Source organism: Ixodes scapularis, unplaced genomic scaffold, assembly GCF_016920785.2.
Source record: "Ixodes scapularis isolate PalLabHiFi unplaced genomic scaffold, ASM1692078v2 PGA_scaffold7__128_contigs__length_106722199, whole genome shotgun sequence".
Lineage (NCBI taxonomy): Eukaryota > Metazoa > Arthropoda > Arachnida > Ixodida > Ixodidae > Ixodes > Ixodes scapularis.
The window spans coordinates 39,009,390-39,032,400 of record NW_024609882.1 but is presented as its reverse complement, the minus strand read 5'-3'; the positions used below and the strand labels follow the sequence as shown (position 1 = coordinate 39,032,400).

At 45.6% G+C, this 23,011-nt stretch overlaps 1 protein-coding gene across 1 annotated transcript in view; it reads left to right on the top strand.

The window, feature by feature from the left end:
* LOC115330595 (syndecan) overlaps positions 1-22,544 on the top strand; it is a 93,770-nt gene extending 71,226 nt beyond the window's left edge. Inside the window, exons 4-6 of the mRNA XM_029992473.3 lie at positions 1,610-1,695; positions 3,041-3,227; positions 19,281-22,544. Coding sequence (XP_029848333.1) covers positions 1,610-1,695; positions 3,041-3,227; positions 19,281-19,450 — 443 coding nt within the window. The 3' untranslated portion in view covers positions 19,451-22,544. The remainder of the gene's footprint in view (positions 1-1,609; positions 1,696-3,040; positions 3,228-19,280) is intronic.
* Positions 22,545-23,011: the final 467 nt, after the last annotated feature.

The window sequence follows — 23,011 nt, the reverse complement described above, 5'->3', positions numbered from 1 at the left end:
TTGTATGATTTATACAGCAAGTGCAGTCTAAGAAAACTTTCGGCAGTGACTATTTGGCCATCCACTGTCAAAATAGTTTGATTGTTATCCGACATCCGTGGTGCCACTCCTGCAGACATTAGGATATTTTTCAAACATTGCTGACGTTCCCCTTCAAAACATTTACTGCACTATTTTGACGTCTTCTGCCAAACCTGCCACCAAACAGACCAAAGTTTGGGCTTAGTTTCGGACTGGAATAGGATCAAAAGTAGCAGTTAAATTGTCACCTTGTTCGATGTCAGCATCGCAGATTTTTCAAGACATTTTTCAGTGTCGTGGAATCAACTGCAGTTTTTAAGACCTGATGTTTTAAGCATTAAAGAATCCAGGAAAGTTTATCAAAATCGGGCAGTGTATCCTTTGCTTGGTAATAGTGTGCTGAACGTCACCGTACGGATGAATTGATTCACATTACTTACAACAAACTTGAGAGGTTCTCAGTCACTCTGCAAATCGGATTATAAAAATTCAAGCTCATTGTGCGACATTTGGGATCTAACAACCTGTGCTGAACTGAACTCCAAAGTTACACTTTTTGGCATTTGAAACTTTGTTGTTCTTTTGCACCGGTATAAAAATATTGAGGAGGCAATATTTCCATTTGTAACTTTTCATTTAGCGTCCCGATGGTTTAGTAGACACCCCAGACTCGTAATTCACTAACAAAAAGAAATTCTAAACGAAGCGATTTCACAAACCAGGTCTAAAAATTTGACTTGGCAACTGTTGATTCTTGCTTGCACGGTAGTGGAGGTGCAGGTAATATTCCTAGCTCAATGGTACCTAGTGTGTGCACTTACACTTGTCCCCCATCAAAATATATAAAAAAAATATTTAATGCTTTACGGAAGTGACATTGCATACACAAATGTTTGACAATGGACTTCGAAATAGTCACTACCAAAACTTTTTTCAGCCAAAACTGTCATCTCGTGCGGACGACCGTCTGGAATTTATAGTACACAATACACACAACTTCTTGTCATTAATTTTGGTAGCCAATGTAAGTATTCATGCTTAGAAGAAATATAAAATTGTTTCTGGAAACCTGAAATCCAGATAGAATCCAGATCGATTTCCAGTTCCAGAATCCAGATTGCAAAAGGTTATACCGGGTTTTTTTGGTACGCTCTCGTCTGCTCGATGACTCCCTGCACTTCGTTTACTCAGTGCACTCCGTTGGCTCCTTGTCGACGCACATCATTTCAGTTGAGCAACTCTACCTTAGTCACCAATTTGTGTCGGCTCTCTGGTTTCCCGCTGAGCGACAGTTATCGTTTGCCAAGTGCGTAACTGTAGAGCAGTGTAAATGTAGGCGACCTTACTCAAAAACTTTTTCTGGAATTGTGTCGTAACTATGAACCGTCAGCCCTAATGCATTTTTGTCTCCAAGAAGACTGCCTGATGTTGGGCACGTATTGTTTCTGACAGATGCGCTAGTTAAGTGCTTTAAAAATGGGGCTGTTCTTCGTAGGGTGCCCCTTTTCGTAAGACTCCGGGAGATGGATCTGCCTGGCTTAGTGCAAGCAATTGTTCTTAAACATTTTTGTTTCTTTTCTTTTTTCAGTGTTCGTCACGCCAAGAGTCACTGTGGTCACGGACACGAAGCCATCTAAGGGCTCCAAGCCCGTTCATGCAATTGAACCGTCTATGGTGGGTATTAGCAGTGCATTGAAAGTGGTTTTATATCTTACCTGAAGCATTGCGAGTTGAGATTAACTTGGTTTAGCAGAAAAAGTTCTGCACAGCACTGCATTTGGCTTGATGAGCTAAAGAATGAGTGATGTGCATCGCTTGGTGAGATGCAGTGGTAGTAACGAAGGAGTTGTCGACAATTGAAAGCTCTGAAAGTCAAATGACCAGAGTCATGCTGGACTGGCACTAAAATTGTTGGCCTTTATTTGACCGGGTTGAGCTGATGCAAAGGTCCAGGGCCCATGCCTCTTTGGCTCAACGTTTTGCTATCTTGAAACTTTAAAAAAGGGTGACCTGCCATATTAGGCTAAGCACTCGGTCAGTGTGGTGAAGCACAGGTCATCAGAATTGAAACATTATTGGACTTCGTTATCAGTTCCACTGCTGCTATTTGAAAGATTTGCAACACTTAAAAGTGTGCGCCGGACCCATAGAAGCAGCCATATATGGCTGCTTCTATGGCAGTGGACTATCGGTGCAGCAGCATCTTCCCTGGGGAGCTCCTATTCTTGGGTGGATTAGGGGTACCTGTATTTTAACTGTTTTTGGAAGGTGTAAGGCTGGCATTTACCTCAAATTTCTTCACTTCCTGATGTCCAGCTTGTACCTGTGCAGAGTGCATCACAACTGAGAGGAATATCTGAAATCTATGACTACTAAAGTTTTGTACTTGTATAGTTTTCTTCTTTAATTAACCACGTGCGTAGTTCAACTAAGTGGAAGTGGTAAAGTTTATCGTAAGGAATGTTACCTTGGGCGTGCATCCAAGGCTAAAAATTCTGTTATACAATTTCTGTTACAAACACGAATAGTTTATGTGATAGCTAAGATGAACAGGAAATAGTCCTGCTTAACCTAAACTTGGGAACTGAAGGGTCTAGTACAAGTTTTGCATTTATAAAGCAATGATCTGCAAAACGTGGCAGTCTGCAATATTCAGTCTACCCGAATATGAATGTAAAGCTTCCCTGCAGGCATATTCGATTGCTTTTGGCACCTGGTAATTCAATTGCTCTCGGCGAATGCTTTTCAGCCTGCAGTGATTGGTGCCGATTACTTCGAGCTGGCAAGCCCGAAGTAACCAATTATTGTCACTTTTAGCTGAAAGTTAATCTAGCCGATTACCTCTTGCGTTTTAAAGATTCTAATGTGCATCAGGATTCACAGTCTTGAGCAGTGGTAAAAGTGGCTGCCAGTGGGTGCAAAACTAGCTTTGAACGCCAGCCTATCTGCATCTAGCACCTTGCGGCTGAGGAGAGAGAGGTTTCCGTGTTGACTTCTTTTCTCCCGATTCTTTCCACAGCCTGAAGGCAACGAGATCCCCGAAATAGTCGTTCCCTCAACGTCGACACGGGGTCCCGGCGACGTCGGCCTGGCTCCCGCGGAGACAGAGGATGAGGGCAATGCATTAGGCAATGACGTGGCGATCCTTCAACGCAAGCAGGACGACCGGCCGTCCTCCTTTTTTGCTCAGCCTGGCATTTTGGCAGGTGAGTGGTGCTCCCCGCAGGCTTTGCTTTGTTGCTAAAAACAGATTTTGTCGCACGTCGACAGAAACTTGGGTTGGCAACATTGGAGACTTGGTGTCTCAACCACGAATGGATAAGAGCATTTTAATAACAAAGAAGGCTGGAAGACTGGTGGAGATTACCTAGGGAGAATTGAATGCTGTACAGCTAACGCATCTGGGGACAGGCGGGACGGGGGAAAACAAGACCTCCTGCGTGGCTCCGAAACCAAAGTCTCAACCCCGCCTCTCTGTGGGCCTGGTGCTGGGATAATGCCAAATAGGTTTGACCAGAAAAATATTTGGCAACTCCCTCGCCAGAAAGAAGAGGCGGGGAGGGATGTTTTTAGTTTTATTGCCCGACCGCCTAAGGTCATCCTGGTGATATCCCACACTGCCTGGTGATGGTTACGAAATTGCAGAGAAGCTAATTGGCTCAGAAGGGCGAAGGGAGGAATCATGCTTTTGGTTTTCATTTCTGGGCTAGGTGGCGCAAGCTGCTGCCCGTTGTAAATAGGGAAGCTATACTTAGCGTGGGCGCAACTCAATAATGGCGGCCCCTGAGGGAGAGCATTGGGAAGGATATGCACCAATGTTGCCTGCACAAGAGCAGACGCCCGCTCTGTTGCCCCATGAGTCTTTCCTCCTCATTTCCAATTGCAAGCAACGAACGCCTTGGTGTAGCCTTTCTTGCTTTCTTCTCGCTTCAAGAATCGCAAACGTCAAGAGGAGAAAGCAAGGTTGCCAGACAAGCAGCAACATCCAAGATGGCAAAATTTGCCATTCTTCGCTGGTGGCTATGGAAAAGTAATCATTTATATTTTGAGTAAATTATTCAAGCACATTAACGGGCTCTTATGACCAGAGTTGGGAAATAAAATTACCCTTTGCCCTGCAGATCCTCCCAGCAAAATTTAGCAATTGAATGGCGTCCATGTCCCGTGATCCCAGACCTAGCAGTTGCGCCCACCCCAACTAGGGCCTCCTTAGTTGTAAATGGTACAGCCATCATGATCCATCCATCCAGCTGTAGATGAGAAACTTGGATAGTGCTATGTGGCCAGTAGCCTGGAGTTTATGACGAGCGGGGCAGAATTGTGATACATGACCGGACTCCGGGACAACGTTCCTCCAGGCTAAAGTGGGAAGGGGGTAGGGATTGGAGCATGGGATCCCGGGTTCCGCAGCGCAACCTTTTGCTCCACATGCTCGGAGCTACAGTGCGTCGACATACTTGGCCATCGTTCCCCCTTCCTTCATTGGCCCCGATCCTGGTGGGTGACTTGCAGTAGTGTACAGCATTTGCTTGCCCAGATCGTAACGTAGCACGTTGGTAGGCGAGACTAAGATGTGCTTAAAGGTACAGCGTATGCGTATCGAGGTGCCTGCATATGTAACGAGTAGGATTGCTTGTTTTTGGTATGTGCCAATAAACCCTTGAAAAGTAACCTTTGAACTGTATTTTTTGAAATCGGGAGAGGAAAATAAGAGAACCCAGTTTTCTCGAAATTTCTATCTACGGCTTTATCTCGTGTTCACCCAAGACACAGCCTGCACCAAACAGTCCGCGATGCTGCTCCTTTCCTCCGAAAACGCCCCTTATCATGTTTTTATTTAAATTTTGTTTTTTGTTATTGGTATAGGGATGTCTTCTAATTATTTGAGTCTTGTATGTTCACAGGAGGTTTGGAAACAATGCCCCATGTTCTTCTGCACATGCCCCATAAATGCAGACATCTTGCCAGACACGGAAACTCTTAAAACCCGGTGGGGGAGAGAAAAAAAATTGAACCTCGACAACACTGAAGCAAAGCAGCACGAAATTATTCTTAGCCACCTCAAGGGCCTAAATGGTGTCATGCGAGGCTATAGAATGTGGTGTCACAACCCCACCCAATTCGACCTTGTGCCAGCTGGAAAAATTGCTTAAAGGGACCATGAAATTACCTTTTTACTTTGGGCAAATTTTTACATTAAATCAACAATGTGTGCCGAACAGGCATCCGTTTTCGTTTCGGTTTATTAACTTCTACACGAAAAATTATTGAAATACTGAATTTTTCTTGCTCTTCAACTCGCCGCAAAAACCAGTTGAGACGTAATTTTGACGGTCGTAACGTGCTTTGTTACCGGAAGTTCTCTCAGCAGTAGGAGAATGGGAGCATTAGCAGCAAGCTGGGGGTGTGCCGGTAGGTTTTATCCTAGCAACGTAGAAATGTGATTGCATGATCACATAGACGTTGCGATTGTTCAAGGAATGCTAAAATTCGCACCCTTCATACACTCCTTTAAATACAGTATGCACCAGTAATATCTTGAACTTGATCACATGCATGAAATGCGCAAAATAAGAAGTCCGGGCGATGTTCGAAGAGACAAATGCTAAGAAAGCACCACTGTAGTCGAAGCAAAGATGATGGCACAAGCATTTCTGCTGTCTTGAAGGTGCTGCCACAACATCACCGCACGGGTAGATGGATCTTTTCTTCTAGGATGTGCTGGGTTATCCGCTCGACGCCACGAGAAATCGGTCAAGAATAGCACTCTGTGCGAAACGATGAGCTTCCACGAAGCGGACCACGTCAACGATCACACCCAACGCCATATTCTTTTAGCAGAGGAGGAACCGCGACTGTCGCACGTGTAGTCTTATCTTTTTCTTGCTTCGTTTACCGCACCATAGGTGGCGTATAGCTCCTAGTTGTTGCACTAAGATTCATTTTTCAACAATTTCGTTCAAGGGATACTACAGCGAAATTTCGGCGCTTATTTCTTGGTCTATGGGAGCAGTATTGTATCGTACACACCAATCGCTTGTTGCAAAGACAGGAAAAGGAATTTAAAAATTAAACTATTAGTGAAGAGCACCTGGTGGGTGTCACTAAAGCCTCGCTTGTAATGCCGGTCTAGGAACCTTGGCAGGTAATGACTATGTCGGTCTTGCCGCGAACTACACGCGTGCCCTGAACCTGACATCATCCTGCCATCACTCCGGCCACCACGAGAAAAAGAGGAACTCCCCTCTCACTGGGACTATTTTGTGTCCCAGACATTGCTATTGTCCCTCTACAAGACGATTCACCTGCCGCTCATAATTCATACAAAAGCAGCTTTGTGGTTAGTGGCAGTGGCCCGATCGCTGGCATGCTTCGGCCTAGCTGGAGCAGCTAGGACATTCTGTTGACGTTGCCCTCGCCGCAGCTTTGCTCGTCCCGAGACATTCTACGTCACGATTGTGCCGAATCTCCCGTGCTCACCGGTGGCTGGTCTCCGAGCGCTTGCCAGAGTAAGCAGTTTGTAACGAAGAGTAGCCATGAGGCTCGATATACAAACGTGCGTTTCTGATTTACGGATATTGCGGATCATATTCAGCCTATTTGTGAACACGACGGGTATATTTTAAATTTTGAAGTATCCCTTTGAAATGTCCATTCTGAATGAAACCTAGCTAGCTCTCCGACCTGAGCCTTATTTCTATAAAGAAGGCTGCATGTTCCTTTTGCATCCTTCCTATTATTACAAGAGGTAAATAGTATGCTTCACTACAAGGAACAATAACCATAAATTTTTTTCAAAGATGCAAACTTATTTAACAATGCAATCATTTTTTTTTTCATGCGAAATGTTAACAGATGTTGCGGTCTGCTTCAGAAGTGTCAGTGGCTGCTTTAAACCAATAATTCACCTGCTACCAAACGTCTAATACCACTTCCATCACTGCAACTGCGATTTTGGATTGGGTCCTCGCCTGTGGGCATGCAGCATTAATGAGAGAGCACTGTTATTCCCTGCATGACTGCACGGTCTCCCGCCATGTTTTTACACTCTGGGCGATAACAAAACGATCATCCGACAGCACCACCGGTGTCATGAAAGCATTGCACGCCCCTCCGTCGTTTGTTCAATCACAACTAGCACCATCTCTCAATGTTGCTTTGCACTATCAAGGCGGTGACTAAATTTCCGTAACACGGTACAGTTTGTATCGTGAAACTTTGGTGCAGGAGGCCTCTTGATATGCTCGCTGCATTTTGTGGATGAGGAATATGCAGATTGCAAGTCATGTTTCTTGTACAGGGGCTGCGGTGATGTCAGAGCTACGCTGAGTTTTGATTGGAATGATCATGAGTAGACCTCGATGCTAGATGCTTCTAGGTCTTCCCACGATTTTTTTTTTTCAATTGGCCAATAAGAGCTTAGCCTTCCGACATCATGGAAACCCTTGTGCACAAAGCAGAACTTGCTCTTCGTATAAACCTAAACGAAGTCTACCGAGGCTCCCTGGTAATGAAATGCAGAAAAACTTGAAGTGAGGTGCCTCCGTTTGTGGAGGCGGTTACACACCTGCTGCGTGTTAAATGATGAAGTACAAATGGGGATCGTTCTAAGGGAATGTCAATCGATAAGCAGCACTCGTACACTTTGAGGGTGGCACTGTTTGGGATTATATGTGAGCATATTCTAACTTGCATGGTTTTTATTGGTCTCGTGAACCAAATTTTATCGGGGAATTATGGTGTGTCTGCTCTGCACATGTTGTTGCGCATGTCACGTGCAAATTAAATGACTAATTGTTTGATTTGGATCCGGCAATATTATTTCTGTAGCTGCAGGATATCTGTAAGCATAAGTATTTATGAAACCTTGCTCGAGTCGATCATGGCACTCCACTACACTTAAGTCCCTTGATCCTTTCTTTTGACACCTGTGACAAAGCACATTCCGTTCGAACAAAATGGCGTGTTTCAGTTTCTTCTGCTATGTGGCGCTAATGGCTGCCATGAGCCTACATCGTCACACACTCGACGCTTCAAAGTATATTGGTACTTCTAGGAGATGTGCAGTGCAGTTTTTATTAAGCCATTAACATTTAAGCATCGAGAAGCAGACTTGGACGTAGTTCAAATACTCTACTCAAACTACTGTAGTTTAACTACTTTTCCGAGTAACTTGGTAACTTTCAATTACAACTCTATTTGGGTAATTAGTAGTTTAATTTAACTACGTTTTTCAGGTAACTTCTAGTCAAATTACTACTTTCGAAATTTAATCCTATTTTTTTTTTTCATCACAAAAGTGAGTGCAGAAATAAATAAGATGCTGGCGGATTAAGTGGTATTCACAAACAAGAGGCCCCCTCACATTTTGTTCCCACGCACTTACACTTGGCAGCCCTAGAAACTGCACCACAGGCGTCCTTGGGCGAAGGTGGCGACAACGAGCAGCCCAAAGCAGAACACCGGCGCGCACGAACGCAGGCAGAGATGCTTGACAAGCCTTGGTCGGGTGTTGACCTAATCCGGTAACGCACGCAAGCGCCGAGTTTCCAGCTGCAAACGTGAAAGACGGGGACACTCTGAGGGTTGTTGTTTTTATGGTGTGCCTTTAGTGAGTTCTGACTCAAGTGGTAGGTTCCACGGTAGGCGCCACTGGAATGACCTCGCAGCTGGGCGCCTGTTCTCATGGTCGCCTCGTCGTCAGCGCATACTCCCTTGCAAAGCGGACTCCCCCGCGCATAAACGCAGGCACGGATAATCCGTTCATGGGAGCACGTTCCCACTTTCAGCTGCAACTGTACGAGCGCCGATGCTTGTTCACGTAATCCTTCGCGTCCTTCCGACCTTCCACGCCAGGGAGACCTCCTCTTTGTTGAAAACGTTTTACTTGTGAGACGCGTCAGGATACCGTAGTTGCCGGCGAGGATTTCGAGTCACCCTTGGGAGATCCTTTTGTTGGACCCAACGTCAACGGCATTTTTTTTTAAGTGGAGTAGCTATGACATTGCAACGAGACGCGCAGTCGTCCGGATGATCTCATCGTCGTGGCGCGAGACTTGATCCCTTGATGGTCAGGTGCACTCGCTCGGCGAAATCTCCGAACGTCGTGAGAATAAAGAGGGGCCAGTCATAACAATCTCAACTTTCCAAAAAAAAAAAAAAAAAAGAGGAGAGTTTGTAATAAAAGACTCTCTAGGCCGAGGCAAGTCTCGCATGTTTCGTCATGGACACCAAAGATGCCGACACTCGCTTACCCGACCCTGCACAGCCTGCTTCTGAAATTGAACGCTGTCTTTGCATCCAGCGCCACGGTGGAGCGTCTTTTTAGCTTGACCGAGGACGTTATTAGAAGGAAAAGAGGAAAACTCCTTGGTAACAACTTTGAAAGACAATTGCTTCGGCGAGCGAATAAACTATCTTGGAAGTCATGAAATGACTGCATTTATTCCCGGCTCGCAGTGTTTTTCACTGATCAAAATTTCTGTTCACTTTGCTGCCACAAAAACATAAAAAGTAACTTCAAAGTAATTCGCTACTTTTTCACAGTAATTAGTAGTTTACTCAATTACTATTTCAAATACGTAATTTCTACTCTACTTCAACTACTTTTGGCGTCGATACTCAGTAACTTAACTTAACTACCTTTTTTGAGTAATTTGTACATGTCTGTCGAGAAGTGAACAAAACTGAATAAGAATGGGAAACCATTTCACAGACAGCGTCTGAAACTCTGCCACAATCGCTCATGTACGACAGCATGAGAAACAAAGGCCCGTTGATGACCTTAGCTGCTCTCAAATTTACTACCGTGGTGGCGTCCCGACATTCTGTCAGTCATTTTGCACGAAAGCAAATATTTTTGAGGGGGTGTTAGAGGTCCTAAAGTAGAGCCTAAAAAGCACCTTGAATTTGAATAAACAGTTTTCATGTGAAAAACTATGTCTGAAGTAGCGTCAAGTTGGGCTAGTTGGTATTCGTTGATCATAACATAGAAGCGGTGCACAAAAACTCTGGCAAATGGGAAGAAACACTCAAACGGGATAAATGCTGCATTTATCTTGTTTGCTTGTTTCTTCTGCACCGTCCAAGTTTGGTTTTTATTTTTTGTTGTTGTGATTGTATGGGTGTAGTGTCGTGTTCGCAAGTTAAAATGTTGAGGTAGCCCCACCCGTTGCACCGTGCCGAGCGCATGAGAACTCGAGAGGAGAGACCAATTATTAGCAAGTGACTTCACCAGCAGGGTCGGGTGACAATTGCTTGGCACTAACCTTGCTCGTGGATGCCAACAATGATATTATGACGCTTTTGAGAAGTGGGCGACTGAGGGACTTGCCGCATGCTCTGCTGCAATTGCTGCACATATTTTTCGAAAAGAAATGCGGTTTAAATTCACTTCTGCCCAAGTTAAGTGCGATCACTGAATTCATGAGAGAAAAGGCGATAGAAGTCCGCTTTTATCATTTTCTTGAAAAGTGTCAGCTTTTCTGTAAGAATTAGTTGCTCCTATGACCCCAAAGTGCTTGCTTTAGGTGGCAAACAGCAACTTTGTAAGCAAGTTAATTCTGCAAATTCTTTCTTTACTCGGGTCTTCTGGATCAGTGCACATTTGTTCCAGTTTGTTCCAGTTTCCTGTTTTAATCTAGCTTCTATCGTTCAACTGTCTTGGGTTTTCGGCATCAACTAGATAGCGTTACTCCCTAGAAATCTTGAGGCAAATTCCACCGATCGCTTTGGATCAATAGTCTAAATCTGCAACGGAGCACACGATCTGTGCGGAGAATCCACCGGGGAGACAAGACCTTTCCACCGGAAGTGGCTGTTCTCCAGCCTTTCTGTGAGAGGACAGCAGACATGGTGGCATGGGCAGGCACTTTGTCTCTCTCCAGTAAATGAACGGTCAGCTTTTTCTTTTCTGGGTCCAAGGTTTATTTTGTTTTAAACTCAAGGTGAGGCTCTTGGGGCTGAATGGACTAAGTAAGCATTGCACTGTTGTGGGATGACGTCGACTTGAACGCTACCCGATTTTACCGCGAGAACTAATTTTGACACATTCTTTGGCAGTTATTGTACGCTGTAACAGCGAGGTACTTTTTCTGGATGACGGAAGGAGAAAGCCTTCAAGAATGTTAGCTCTAATCGATTCGGCTTTTCCGATGATTGGAACGTAAATATTCCTATCCTTTGGACACAACTCTAAAGACGGTATGCAACATTAATAGCCTGAGCAAAGTGGGACGTATTGTAAACAACTTAATCTTTACAAAAACCTAGTTTTCACGAATTTCACGTCCTGAATAATGTTGTGAAAAATAGATCCCGAGAATGTTCTAATATGGTAACAAATCTGGCATACCACCCCACTTCGAAATATTTTGTAGGCACGAAATATTGCGGAGTAGCACATTCACGCGCCAAATTCATGAAATGTTAAGTGTGTGAAAATGGTCCTTTACAGCATGCAATTTTCGAGCCTGCAAACACTCGAAGGATTGGTGTCGACAAGGTGCACAAGCGTGGACTCCCAAGTGTTCCGGCCATTCCGAAGCAGTCGCTAAAAGGCCGACGTACACTTTGCACTTCCCACTTTTGCCCCCTCCTCCTTTCCACTCACTCCACTTTTTACCTTGCCCCAACTTGGCTTCCCCTCGCAGCTTAGGAGAGGGTAGTGCTAAGAGGATTATCTTCCCTGCAGAAAACAGAGGTTGTACGTCGGCCTTTAAACGACGTAGCACTAGCGGATGGGTCTTCTCTCCTAGGACTTCCATGTTTGCTAGTAATGAGCCAACCTTTTGCCAAATCAAAAATTCAGCGTCGAATTTTCGCCCAACTTTTCAAAAGATTTGGCAAAAATACATTGTGCCAGGCCTAAAAGTTAAAATTGTGGTTTTTGAGGGCGAAAAAGGTCTTTACATGGTTGAAAAAACCCCGAGACTGCGGGTAAACAACACAACGCTAAAAAGCCTCTAAAGTTAGGTTGTATTTTTTAATGCATATTGACAGAGTTGTCATTAATTAAGGCAATATTCCACAAGATAATTCCATCAGGGTAATTTTTGTGTGCTTACTGGCAATTTTACAGTGACTTTTTACAGAAGCTGTACGACAATTAAAAGGGTAGCAGGCACACTCACTGTACGAGAGTTTTGGTTTTGAGACCTCGTCAGCATGAGCCTGCAAGTATTCGCATTGTTGAAATAAAGGCATTAACGCAGTGTTCTTACTTTTTCTGCGAGTTACCGTTTTGTGCACAAAAATGAATGCAACGGCCGTTGCATTGTAAATATACATGTTTTTCGATTTGACTCGCTTCAGCTTTGCATGAAGTGTTGGTCCCATATTCGCAATGTCTCGTTTTTAACTTGAAATGCCGGTTCCTGATGTTGGGACACATGCATATATTTGAGAGGATGGGACGAGTTACGATTGTTGTATATGCAACGTTGAGCACGATAGTTTTGAGTTTAGTTTTATGCGGATAAATGAAAAACGCAACATAACGCTAATTAAAAAGCAATATTTTATTTTGGCACAAACTACTTGTGAACAAACATTTTTGAACACAAACTACTTCTGACCGGAAGACAGGGTTTATGATGGTGAGGAGTGCTTTAATTTAAAGTGCTTAACAGACAATGTTGCAACTGCCTTGTGCATCACTGGAAAGATCAAATGAAAATCGTGTTATCCAGATTGTGCCGCATCATTTGTCACTTGTGCAGTGGACTGCTTTAATTCCTGGTCACCCTTCTGTTAGTGAAAAGACGGTGAGAGTGCAGGCGAGCTGGTGGTAGCTAATCATGTCGTATTACACTTGAGACTGCGGTGGAAGAAATCCCAAGAACTTTCAGTAGAAGGAACAGACACAGAAAACGTCTCAAACTCGGCTAACTAGTTTATTTCTCAAACAGCCTTTAAGTACCCACGGAACTTTTTCCCAACCACAAAAAAAAACAAAAACACCTGTGTTTTTTTTTTTTTTTTTTGTGTGTGTGCTTTGACGCGACTGTTAGGATAATTCGGGACTTATCTCTCTCAAGGTCACTGCGATGATCCGCAGTGTCCCATTGTTAAGTCCTCGTCTGATGTGTGGGTTGTTTTGTATCTTTTGCGCGTGTTCCATCCGGTTCGAAATGTCTGCAACAAAGGAGTTTATCTGTAGAGTGTGGTTGGGAAAAAGCTCCGTGGGTACTTAAAGGCTGTTTGAGAAATAAACCAGTTAGCTGAGTTTGAGACGTTCTCTGTGTCTGTTCCTTCTACTGAAAGTTGTTCCGATTTCTTCCACCGCTGCCTCAGGTGTAATACGACATGATTACCCTTCTGTTCTTGAGGCAGAGAATATTGAAAAAAACCACACTTGCAAAGGCTGACAAACAGTTACCATGTCTCCTACCCCGCACGTTGCTGTAACTGCTGGTAGTACTATCGGTACTATACTAGCTGTACAATGGAAACGGCATGACTCCATGGCATCCCTTTCGCAATTTATGTACCCGTTGCATTCTCATGCGTGCGCGAACGTTCACCGAATTTTCGCTGAATCTTTGCCGCACTTATCTTAACATCGGCAGATTCAGTCCATCGCTAATGTTTACCATGGTGATAGACGACACCTGCGTCGCAGCCAAAAGTAACTCCACATGCGAGCTGGGCATCCACGAATCGTGCCGTGGTTCATCTGTTTCCGATGCCATGTTTCACCGGATTATCCATCGGATCGCAAACGGTATGCACTGCATGCCCGGATTGCGTGGACCCCAGAGGTTGGCTTCCTGCGAATCTGCTGATTTCGGCGTATTTTGGCAGCGATACATGCCTTGTTTGAAAGGCTTGCACGTATTTACAGGTGTAAACGTGGGTTTTCCGCCACCGCTCGTGACGTTGGTAGAATGCGTCAGTCCCGTAGCGCATGTGCAGTGCTTGCACCACCTTCACCTTTCCCTTTGCTAGCTAGCGACGCACATCGGTTTCAGCCAAATGCTAGTCTTTCAAATGTGCTGCTTGCTTGATTTTGTCCATGGTGGCTCTGTCCTCCCTCTGTGGTTTGAATACCTTTTTGAACTTGTGGTTCCAGAGGTTCTGGTATGATGCTTTGTTCAGCTCTACGAAGCTAGGATCGCTTCGATTTTCCGAGAGGTCTATTGACCTTTGCCATGGCAGCTTCTGCTCATGCGCAAAAAGATTCCAGTGCCCCCATCCAGGTTTAAAGGAAATAGGTGTGCGGCTGTTCTTAGGCCTACATTGTACTACACTGCTGCTGAAACAGAATTAGCGTCGTGAGTCTCCTTGTTTCTCATAATGCCAGTAAGTATGTCTCGTGAAACTAGATGCTTGAATAGCTGCCATGAAGAGAAAAAAGTTGGCCAGCTCGCCATGGCAGCTGAAAGAGCACTGCTGGACCTGCAGGCATTTTATTGCAGGTACGTAGATTTTGTAAGCTTCCATCGAGCCTCGTTTTGCAACTTTTCTGCCCCCTCGAACCAGAGTTTTTGGCACCGTTTGATACATGGCACGCTACAGTCTGCAAATAGTCAATTGACTCGTGCCAGAGCTCTCAGTGTGCAAGCGCGTTTTCTGCCCGATGCCTCAAACCGGCGATTTCCGAAAAAGGGGACTTGTTTTAAAACCTGCGGTTTATCGGCAGTCTCGGCATTTGGGTACATTATGAAGGCAAATGTTTCTTCTTCCGTTTCTTGGCTTCTCCGCTCGTGTTGTTCATTGTTCGTCCTTGTCTAGACCGATCAAACTCCCGTCGGCTTCAAATTTACTGCTGGAACCCAGGCAAGGCATCCGCTTGGATTCTTCCTGTGCACGGATTGTCCTTTCGAATAGTCTGTTGGAACTACTTGGTCCTCGTTCGTGTTAAACGTAACCTCGCAAGATGTGGCTGTCCAAGCAGCACAGAGTTGGCCAGCCATCGGCCAAGCATTGGCCAATGGATGGCCACTCTCTGGCCACTGGCCAAAAGACCATCGCCAGGCATTGGCCATTGCTTGGCCAAAATTCGTGCTGCCTGGGTGGTCGTCTGCCATACGTTGCTCTGATGGGCGTTTCCCCCGCGGAGCACGAGACCATCGTCTGGTATGGTGCGACTTTTGATGCCCTTTTCTTTTTTCTAAAACTGCTCCATTTGGAACGAAATTTTCCGCATTGTTGGAAAAAACTATTTCCGGTGTGCCGAATTCGGCACATTGCCACAGGAGGCATTTTCGGTATACCAAAGGTCGCAGATACAAAGCATAAAAGTTCGGTGACACTTGTGGATGTCGTGGTGTGCGTCGGCTTCGCTTCCGACAACCTATAGTATCCATCGAGAACGATGGCGCACAATACTCCTTCAGTTTGTCCTGTGATATCGATCTGAAAGGTCTCCCAGCGTCGTATCGGATGACCAGTCGGGTGTTGGTATTGCTGTCGTGGCACGTCTATGTTCTTGGCAAATCCGGCATCAATGTGCAGTGGTTTGCCAACATCTTTATTGAGCTGTTCCTGGAACTCCTGCTGTGGGTTATGAAGTCTTTTCAGGATTCTTGATGACACAGAGTATACCCCGGAACTGCCGATGTTCAGTGCCTGAATGCTGTGTCATATGTGACTTGCAGAGGTGTGTAGGTCTCCTCTGCTTGCGTTCAGTTTTGGAACAGATCTTGTTTGAGGGTAGAGCGACCGTCTGTCTGCTTGCATTCGTGGGAGAAGCTCATGACACAGGCCCCAACACTTGACCCATCACCCCCCTTTGCTGGCTGGCTAGCTGTCAGTCGAAGCCTCACCCTGCCGTTATCTTTCCCTTCCAAAAACAGTGGAGATGATGACGAAAACGCGCGTCCCGCCCCCCCCCCCCCCCCCCCCCCTCCCGTGTATGAAGACTCCATGTCACAAGATAGCCATACTCTTTCATGCCCGGCAGCATGCGTGTTGACGACCTCACTGAGATCTGTGCTCTCGCCGACGTAAATATTTTTAAAATCTAGCTTTATTTTTTTTCTCGAATGCAGCACAAAATTGCGTCCCGTGTGGATGCCCCTGAACTTTTTCCTGGTGACGGAAAAAATGCCAGTTTTGTGTGGCTTTTTGTTACTTTTTATCTTTTCTGGGGAACTGTTGGGTTTACAGTAATATGTCGTACAGAGAAATGAAGGTAAATAAATGGGCTTTTGAATGATGCTGACGTCAAAGCGAACTAACTCTAAAGCAGTATTAAATTTGTCGAACAAGATTTCTTTTCCTAAACATTCGTCTATGCTGCTTATGTTTACGGCTATAAATCGAAATAAAAAAGGTGCTAAGAAAAAAAAAGGTATTGTACAAAATGTTGACAACTTTTCACAACAAAAAGCTTTGCCAAAACTAGACTTCTGGTGCAAAAAAAAGTGAGCTACCAAAAGTCTGGTTGGCCCTCAGGACTGATGTGCCATCGCGCTAAGCATCTTCTTAATGTGGTGATGCATGGGTCACCAGAACTAAAGGATAATCTGGCTTCATTATCAGACCCACTGCCGCTATTTGAAAATCAATAAGTTTACCAAGAATTCACAAGAATTGCTACGATTGTGACTGCGCACCGGACCCATTGAATTGGCCACGGTTGTCGACCGCAACGTGCCGTGGACCTTGCGCTCTGCTCAAAAATTGCTGCCATGCGAAAAGGGAAGGAAACACGGAAACCAAGACCATAGTCTTCAGACGACCTACAAGACAGTGCAACAAGCGTGGGAGCTCTGCGGGAGTTCTGAAATAGACCTCTGTGCCCATCGATCACTGGCAATAGATGCCTTACCGGCGCGGTCAGGAAAGATCCTATTGACTACGGATCCCAGCCGAATGCTGACTCAGCACTCGTGTCCAGTTTGTGCCCCGTGTTCACCTCTTGTAGGAGATGCCGAAAGTTTGGAGCCATGTCTATCCAGGTGTTCGTCTCGCTGCGGTTGCAGCCCCCAGTTCCTCCCTTACTCTTTCATCTCCACATTTCCTTCGAAACACTTGCTTTATCTCTTCCCACTCTCCTTGTGCTTTCTTCCACCATAAAAACGAGCACGCTCGTTCCACACCTCTTGTATAAAGGGGCAGCCTCATGGTGGCCTTTTTGCATCTCCCACTGGGGGCCAACGCAGATTGTACAGGTGTGAACATTTATTTGGGTCATGTGTTCTGTTGGCGGGGACAAGTTCCAACCGAATTCCAGCGCAACACTCGTTTTCAGTTGGTTTTTGTTCTATGTTCCTTTGTTACAAAAGTGTGTAACACGGAAATGCTTTACAGGAAACTGCGAGGAGTCGGGCCTGTAACGTATCCTGTGCTGAAAACATTCTGAAACTAAAGGTCGGCTTCCACGTACGGCATAGCACTAAATCAGCACCATGGACAGCGCTAATTAGAGATGCCGCAAACTTTTCGCAAACCTGAGGTTCGAAAGGATCGCAAAGTTTTGAAACGTCGAACTTGTTACGTAAATAATTCAACGATTTTCTAACTTTCGGACTTGACAAGTTCAGAAGTTTGAACTTGTAACTTCCAAAAAAGTTACACAAGGTTCGAACACAGTTCACCCCCATAGGTTCGAGGCAACGAATATAAATAATGAAGATGTCAATGTGCGAAGTGGAGTTGACATTGCACTCAGTCTTGCCGTTAGCTGATCGTGCTATGAACGACAGGCTTGTAAAGCTTCGAATAATAGCTTTAGGGTGGCCTCGTACCCAGCACCTTTTTCCTTTCGACTTCCGTGCAGAGCCTCTCCCGTGTATCACTCCGTAGGTTGCCCGAGGTAACCTGTACGCCAAGAGATCCCTGCTCTGCAGGCTTGAAATTCAACTGGGGCGCTTCGCTGGGAGCTTCCTTCGTAGCATTAGTAGTTTTTGAACAAGAGTTCCTCGATTTCCTCGCTTAAAGGAAAGGAGCGTGCAGAGGGAGACGCCGATGGGCTACAGTGAACGCTTAGTCGGCGCTTACTTAGTTATCATTAGTAACTGTCTGCATTTTAGAGCGGCCAATATCTCCATTCGTCAAACAAAAGTTCCATGCAGCGGCAATATGGTTAGCCTGACAATGACTGGTCGTGACCTGATCAACTGTAATCCGCCGGTGGTGCCCTAATTCAGCTTGGTTGCATTTAGGCGACGTTTGATCGGATTGCTATTAGTTCGCGAATAAGTCGGAAGTTTGTCCACCCGACCGCCTCACCGTTTCAGACCGCCGGTTTTCGATGAATCGTTTAACTCGTTCAACGCTGGTTTCATAAGTTACGACAAATTTAGTAATACAGGTAGTACCGTGAGTATAGAAAGTATTCACTGGTGGCCATAGCTGTGTGTGCTAATGCTCAGTGCGTGCTGATGGCGAGCTTCCACAGTTCTTTTGCAACGTACATTCTGCACCATCAAAAGTGCCGGTCTTGGCAGCCTATTGATGTGAGCTCGTTCCGAGCATGCGCTCTAAACAGCGCTTACAAATATGGCATCTAGTGAATACTCCCTGTACTGACGGTACTACCTGTATTACTCCTTCCTTCTCAGTGCTATGGTATACCATAGGACTGAGAAGGAAGGAGTGTTAACGAACACAAGGTGAGGGCGCGAGTTAGCTGGTGCAAGTTTATGTCTGGGCAACGTTTTTAGTGAAGTTTGTAGCACATTTTGCTATCTTTTTAGATGAATTCACGAAAAGTTGATGGGAAATTGCGGAATTCGATTTTCATCCGTGAAATTCAGACTTGCATCTTAAAATCAAACTTTCTGAACCTGCACCTCGAATAAACATGAAATATTCAAATTTTTCTAACCTTAATCTTGAATAAATTCAAAATGTTAAAATATGTTCAAACCATCTGTTAAAAAATTCAATATCTTCGAACTCGTAATTCAAACCTTGAGGTTAGAAAATTTTGAACCTTTCGAACTTGAACTTTGGGAGGTTATGGTATCCCCTAGCGCTGATGCACTGTTGTATGACTAGCACAGTGCAAGTTAGTGAGTGCTCTTTACAGCGCTGACTAATAGTGCTGAGGTAGTACTGCGAGATTTGTGAGTGGCGCCGTGTTTGGTGCTTCTTACAATCCTCCATTCTTTTGCAGTTTTTTCTTTCTTTAATAATCATTATTTTTATTTGAGCTACGCTATGCCTCCAACCATATCTCCACATCTTGTTATATGAACAGATTTAAATTAACATGGCACCAATCTCCAAGGCACTTGCGACTGTCGTGAATGCTCATTTTGCTGTCCGCGTAATGCGGTTCCTCACATCTCTTCCTTGTCTGCGTGCAGCGGTGATTGGTGGTGCCGTGGTGGGCCTGCTGTGTGCCATCCTGCTTGTCATGTTCATCGTCTACCGGATGCGCAAGAAGGATGAGGGAAGTTACGCCCTGGACGAGCCCAAGCGGTCGCCGACGGTCAACTCATACATGCGCAGCAGCAACAAGGAGTTCTACGCCTGAGCCGACCCCTGCCTCCCCCCACGTGACACACGCACGCAAGCAGAGAGTCGCAAGGCGCCACAGCCTGGGGTGCGGTCTGGTGTCTCGGGACGCCCTTGAGGGAGTGAAGAAACGCATGCCCCCTTGGGATGGTGATGGTGGCGGCACCACTCTCGCTGGGCGGCAGTTCTGAAGGACGTCCAGCCCTAAAGTGTTCGGCAATTTTTTTTTTCTTGTACAAATTGGTTTCCAGATTTCCAAACAAATTGGTTTGTTTGGAAAATTCGCTTGTTGCGCAACAAAAGTAATTTGTTTTAATGTAATGTTTTATTGCCAACCGTTCAAGAGGCTCTGTGTCTCTTGCTCTAACCTGACGTTTTGCTAGGTTCTCGTTGTAGTATTGAGTTAAGAGTTTGTTTTTCTCTCCGCGTTGCATTTCCTAGCCACGTCTGATAAGCCAAGCTTACACTGGCCCTTCTTTTAGCAACGAGGCTTCATTTTCTTTTTTTTTTAATGCTAGACGCACTTCCGTTACGTCGAGGGAACCAAAGGCAGTCGGACAGGGAGTTGTAATCATCCGTGACCTCCCAGCAGGCGTTAGGCTGCCGCATTCAGCGAGCTCGGCTTTGTGAAACTCAGTGCCATTGCCTTTCCTCTGTACATGTCTGAAAGTGTCCTTTTTAAGGTTGGTGTTTGCTCTCTTCTTTTCCCCCTTCGTTTTTCACCGTGACGGGGACCCAAAGGCACCAGACTGGCGCGTAGATGCGAGAGAAATACTGCGAGGCAAACGTGAAATGGCTTTCTGTCTCGTGTGTGGCAGAGGCCGAGAGAATGCAGACTCCCCATTTCTGCTTTTTAGGAATGCGACGCCGTTCTGTATATTGTGCGAATCGGACGCCCTTCCCGCGAGCTTGTCCCCGCCCAGTTTTCTCCCTCTTTTATCGAAACTCCGGAGATGATGGCAGAGGGGTGGTGTGTGCCCTCCCCAGCATTTAACGGGGTTCTCCTCGCCTTCTAGAACAGTAGCGTCCCAGCATTTAGTTCTGTTTGCACATTCCATCGGCTTTCGTTGCTTCAGAGTTCAGGTCTCGACCTTAGTTGCGTTCCTACCTCGGCTTCGGGACACTGTCCCAACTCACCGTGCTTCATTTTGTAGAACCCTCCCCCATTCCGGTTTTAGGATACCTGTAGTCTCCTTTGTAACTACTAGTAGCGTGCGCAATCTACTTCCGAAGGCTCGAGTGCTCCGCGTTTTACCGTGGACCCCCCCACACACTTTTCTTCGAGTCTTCGACCCAAGTGGGTGAGCGCGTGTTCATATCTCTTTAGGTGCCTGCCGGGATCTGTGTGGACAAAAAAAAGAAAACTTAAGCGGTCGCGACGTGCGTGCACGCCCGCAGACCTCGTTCACTCCCAGGAGCCGGCGTCTGGGTTTAGTCACGTGCCATCACCACGTGCAAAGTAATCCTCCACACCCCGTGTCCCCCACCCTCTTATCCTAGCCCCTTTATTTAATTGAACCATGTCGACCACCGTGCTGCCATTTTGGGGCTCGGAAACTGCCGAGCATAGTCTTGGGAGGTTTCTCCTCGCCTTCGTTGGAGGTCTATTTTTTCCCTAAATGTTCCCTCCCTTTCACCTTGTGCGAAGGCATACAACTTTTTGTATGGCTTGTTTTTTTTTATTTTTATATATTATACACATATACATACTATACACGAGCAAGCATGTTGCGAGACTGTGTGTGCGTACGCGTGTTCTCCGTGCACGTTTAACAGCCGAAGAAATGGGGAAAAGTTTCGTGTGGGGTTTATTTTGGATCAAACCGGCGGTGCTTTGGGCGTTCCACCGCGTCCAGAGATTCGCGGTTCGACTCGCGTTTCTTCCCTCGTGGGGGAGGCTGTCCGACTTGCATTCTTTGTACTACTACTACTACTCCGCTTGTGTCCTAGTGTTCTAGAGGTCACACATGCCGCGCCCCCTTGTCTCCATGTAAATAGCGTACCTCGGTTTCCGTCGCGTTTGTCGCGCCAAAAGGCCGGAGCGGCGGACTTGTGGGACTTCGGCCCGTCGGCTGCGCACTTCACGCACCTGCCTTGATGAAAACTGCTTTTGGGTTTTGTTTTGTGCCGTGCCTGGTGTCTGTCCTTAGTTAACAGCCACTTTTTTTCGACGGGGGGAAGAAACAAAAGGACCTGTAAATACTGTACACTTCCGAAGAGAAAAAACTAGACGAAAACTAAGCTTGTGGGAACATTTTTTTTCCAAAGAGTAGTATTCTTTTACTGGACCTTGTGTGTGCCCAAGTGGATGTCGTAGCGGTTCTGTAAGTCTTCCTTACTGGTGTAGTCCTCGGCCGAAGCTCATTCTTTTTAATGGTGTTGCGCTCTTGCGGTACTACTGTTGGGTTTTAACCATGTGACTTTCTTTTCTTTTTTTTTACTAGGCATTTGGATTTGAGGTTTTTTGTGTTGCAGATAGCCCGACATGAATAGTCCTCCTTACAAAACGTTTGAGCGTTTGTTTAGAACAAATGGTATACCTGGAGGATATTTTCATTTTTAGCTTTGCTTGGTCTTCTTTCCTCTATGCTAGACAACTGCTTTCGATTTGTGGTGGTGTCCTAAAGAGTGCTGCACATTGGTATCTGCAGTTTCTTCCCCAATTTGCGGTGTTTACGTCAAAAATGTCGGTGCAAACTTTAAACTTCTCGACTTGGGGTTAATTTGTTGTAATTGCATAACGCAACACATTTTTGTCCTCTGTTCTTGTCAGCCAGCTAGAGTTGCATCGCGAGCGAAGAGTGTCATTGCTGCACATTTGTCACTGCGGGTGCAACAGCAAAAAATAAAAACGAGCAAGCCAGATTTTTTTTTTGTATGTGCAAGTTTAATTTAAGTGTGCTGCATTGAGACCAAACAGTCAGCATGGAGTATACCAGAACCTGTGTGTCTGCGTTAGTCATCTCGGCTCCCTCCTGGGCACTTGTCGAAACATGTCCAGAGAGCTGCGCAGTTTTAGGCGGTGATGTCTATCTTGTACCACTGCTGAACATTTTTGTACAGAATTTTCATAGTTGTCTAAACAATAAATTGATGGATTTACAGAAATGTGCTATGTTTGTCTCCGGCTCGTTACTGCTCTTCCTGGAATGCAAGTGTTGCGGTTCACATGGTGGGTCTTTGTTCCGTGCAGTTCCTGGCGGCCTAACTGCGCACTTGTCAGTACATTCCCATGCATGGACCCAGGACAAGTTGCAGCATTATCCCTGCACAAAACGTGCAACTGACCTTCGTCTGTCTTGTTGCGACTGCCTCGTAGCAATAGTTTCACTTTCCCCTAAAAGTTTCGTTGGAAGAAAACATCTGTTCAGAAGACCGCAGTTTGTTGCCACTCGGATCTTAACTCTTCATTCCTAGGTAATGGATACCTCGTGATCCTGTTCTGTTCTGGCATCCCCTGGATTACACCAGTGACTTAAGAAATCGGTTTAGCAGTTGTTGAATTGCTGAAACCGGCACTATTAAACCACTTAGAATTTTTGGCAGTTGTCGGTCTAGCTGTGGTTCGTCATGAATTAAC